General features: G+C 40.8%; 1 protein-coding gene across 4 annotated transcripts in view; it reads right to left on the bottom strand.

The window, feature by feature from the left end:
* The window catches only part of ZNF800 (zinc finger protein 800), a 52289-nt gene extending 49100 nt beyond the window's left edge, over positions 1-3189 (bottom strand). For 2 of the 4 annotated variants that reach the window (XM_027771193.1, XM_027771192.1), the window contains exon 1: positions 3017-3186. In XM_027771193.1, coding sequence (XP_027626994.1) covers positions 3017-3077 — 61 coding nt within the window. In that variant the 5' untranslated portion in view covers positions 3078-3186. Of the gene's footprint in view, positions 1-3016 lie in introns of all 4 variants that reach the window. The other 2 variants (XM_027771191.1, XM_027771194.1) reach the window with 2 other exon arrangements.
* Between the last annotated feature and the right edge of the window lie 212 nt (positions 3190-3401).

The following is a 3401-nucleotide window of genomic DNA, read 5'->3' as shown; positions in this document are numbered from 1 at the left end:
CTCCACTCTCCTCTCAGGATCTTGGGCATGCACGCACACGCGTCTGGTGTGAGTTTTAAGCCACCGCGTCCAGGACGCAAACCCCGGTCGACTACATGGGAGTCCAGCGACACAGCCATTACGCTAACTGCTGGTTCCCTCACTGACATGCTTTTAACACCATCTTTCACCATAAATTAACCCATTCCCCGAAAGAACAACAGCCTCCACAGGAATACACCACCCTCAAATGGGGATTTACCCACTATTAACAGTCCAAATGAGGACAGACCACTCAAAAAGACCCACTGAAAGAACTTCTCAAACATCATGCTATTTTCTTTCTTCTGAAGAAAGCCTCATTTAAAAAGCATGATACCAGAACATTTATTTCACTCCTGGAAACACACTCCCATTCAGCATCTACCTTCTGAAATAAATGACAATGAACTTTCCAGAAAGTTAATAGACTAGCTTTCCACTGAGTTAAGTTCTCAGAGTTTTACTCTAGCTAAGAAAGCAAAGAAACAATAACTACTTTTGACCTGTAAGTCTAAATATTAACATGCAAGGAAAGTTTCTGTTTAAAAAAAAAAAACTTAATGAAAAATTTTAAATAATACAATTTATCTTTCCTCTTTTTAATGGGAAAGGAAAAAAAAAAAAAAAAAAGCCCAACACACACAAAAATGTTCAACTCCAGAAAACATTTTTAAAGACATTAAATTCTTGGGGACCAGCAATAAGCGTAAAGGCTATGTCGCTGGACTCCCATGTAGTCAACCGCGGTTCGAGTCCCGGACCCAGTGGCTTAAAATTCACACTGGGCGTGTGTGCGTGCATACCCAAAATCCTGAGAGGAGAATGGAGGAGAAGGGACTGTGGCATGGCCATCCCCACTGGGGGGGTGATTTCTCACTTTCTGTCTCTCTCTCTCTCTCTCTCTGTCAGGTGAGCGCACGTACCCTACAGCAAAAAACCCCCCCCCTTGGAGGGGGGCGCCCTCACCCCCCAGCAAAAAAAAAAAAAAAAAAAAAAACTTCTCAAAAAAATAAATAAAAGACATTATATTCTTTAAAAAAAGGTAATTTTGTCACTAAAATCTACCATTTACTTGTTTATGTCTATCTCTTCCTACTCAAATTTTATGTCTTGTTCACCATTTATATGCCCATTGCCTTGGACAATGCCTGGTACCTAATAGGTGTTCAATAATAATTTGTTGGGCCAGCCCCCAGCACAGTGATTAGGCCCTGGGCAGAAAAAGACAGAGTTTGCATGACCAAACAGAGTTCAACTCCTGGCCCCAATAGCATGAAAAACATGATGGGTAAGCATGCATGCCCAGGATCTTGATAGGATTGAGAATTGGAGGAAAAAACAAAAAGGACTATAATGAATCAGGCCCTACTGGGGATGCTTTCCCTTACTCTCTGTCTCTCTCCCTCCATTCCCCCATCTCATGCACAAGCATGCAGCCTCTGGCATAAGACAAGAATGATAATAATCTGTTAAAGAAATGAATGAGGAAATAAACTTCCTTCTGAATAAGATGATTTTATTAACTAATTCAACTTAAATAACTTAAAGTGTTCTCAGAAAAGGAATAAAATAAAAGGTGAGTGGAACATAGGTATAAAAGATATTCACATCCTTACACTTCAAAACTACCAAGCTTCTTTCAACATTCAAGAAAACATGACATATCTTCATTTCAGACACATAAAACACAGTGTTGAAGGACACTAAAAGTTAAATAGGTTAAGAACTGTTGAGTAAAAAACCGATCCCACCTGAGATGGCCTGTCTTACTAGGTGCAGGCAAGTTATTAGTGATCTCAGCAAAGTACAGTAGAGACAGAATTGTAATACAAATTTTATTTCCATGTTTAACAAGGTTTATTAAAAATGAAAGTTCTTCCCCTTTACCAGTGCCATTAAGCAAGTGAGGTTAGAATACTCCAACAACAACAACAAAAAGCAAAGCATTACAAATTCTAGTAACTTTTGGTCAAAAATAATGATAAACACCTGCCTTTTTTTTTTTTTAAGGATTTTGCTACAAGATACAAATTCACAGAGTCAGTGAGAGATCACTCTCCCACAGGGGATGGCCATGCTGCAATCCTTTCTCGTCCTTCCTAGGACATTTTTCAAGCCACCAGGTCTGGAACCCCAACTGCAGTCAACCATGTGGGAACACAACACCCTAACCACCATGTCACCTGTCAGCCGGATAAACACCTGCTTTTAACTGTAATAGAATATTGTTTAGTGTCAGTATGAATTTAAAAATTCAAGCTATACCTCTGAAGGTTTGCGAAAAAGTACACTGAAATTCTAAGTAGAAAAATGGTAATAGTCTATGTATAATTTTATTCTACGTGAGACTCCAAAAACACTTTTGCAGTTCACAAATTCAACTAAAAAATTTTCAAATGAATAAAAGACCATAGATATACTTACATATTCTATATAAATACTTTCGGGTTTATTTCCCAGTACAATGCTCTGTCCAAGCATTATTTTTTAAGGCTGTACTTAGCAAAACCTAATTCTCCCAATGAATTCAAAGAACTTTTTTAAACCAAACTAAACTCACTTTTAGCTTTTGGCAAAATCCTCTAATAAAAACGCATGAGAAACTCAAGTTTTTTTTACTTTTAAGTGAATCGATTTTCATGAAGATAAACACTAGTATTCTACCTATCTTTTCCTTTCTCATCAATTTTAAACATTCACAGAGCATAAGGGTATATTAACTGCAGGCTGCCTTGAAAGAGAAGAAAAAAGACTTGAGAGACTGATCTCGTGGAAATGATTTAAGGTGACACTTGCAGTACTTTTTTTAAGGATCAAGCAGAGGAGACCTCTTGTTTGTACAAGCTTTTAGCTTCATAACTGGTTTTACACTGAGGAAAATTATAGCCTGCTTTACTTAGAAATGACTTTTGGGGCAGAAGGAAAAGTGGAAGGAAACAGAAGGCACAGAAGCTGTGAGGGAAGGCAAAGTAACTGGGGAAGGAAAGGGGTATACCTGGTTCACAGCATCCGTGATGATGGTGGTCAGTCTGACAGTATTTGTCCCTTAAAGGCATTTTCAGTGGGCGCGACCTACTTTCCTTTCACTGTAAGAAGCTCCTCATTGCGGCTTGGCTGCTGAAAGAAGCACAAACCCGTCACTCACCCTGAACTTCCTGGGGGGCCGTGGCTGCATTTTCCAGATCCGTTCCCATCACCCGCACCCCCGCTTTCCCTCCACAGACCCGCACCTTCCTCTCGAAAAGAGAACAGAAAGACGCACGGACCCTTCTCCAGCCCCAGCTCCCCGCGCAGGTTCACCGCCCTACCCGGAAACGCAGCCCCGGGCGCGCAGCGCTGCGCGAAGGCCTGGCCGGCTGCGCGGGCGGCGGCGGCCTTGG

The sequence above is a fragment of the Tupaia chinensis genome, unplaced genomic scaffold, assembly GCF_000334495.1.
Source record: "Tupaia chinensis unplaced genomic scaffold, TupChi_1.0 Scaffold000192_1, whole genome shotgun sequence".
Taxonomy (NCBI): Eukaryota; Metazoa; Chordata; class Mammalia; order Scandentia; family Tupaiidae; genus Tupaia; species Tupaia belangeri.
This window is presented reverse-complemented; position numbering and strand designations above follow the sequence as displayed.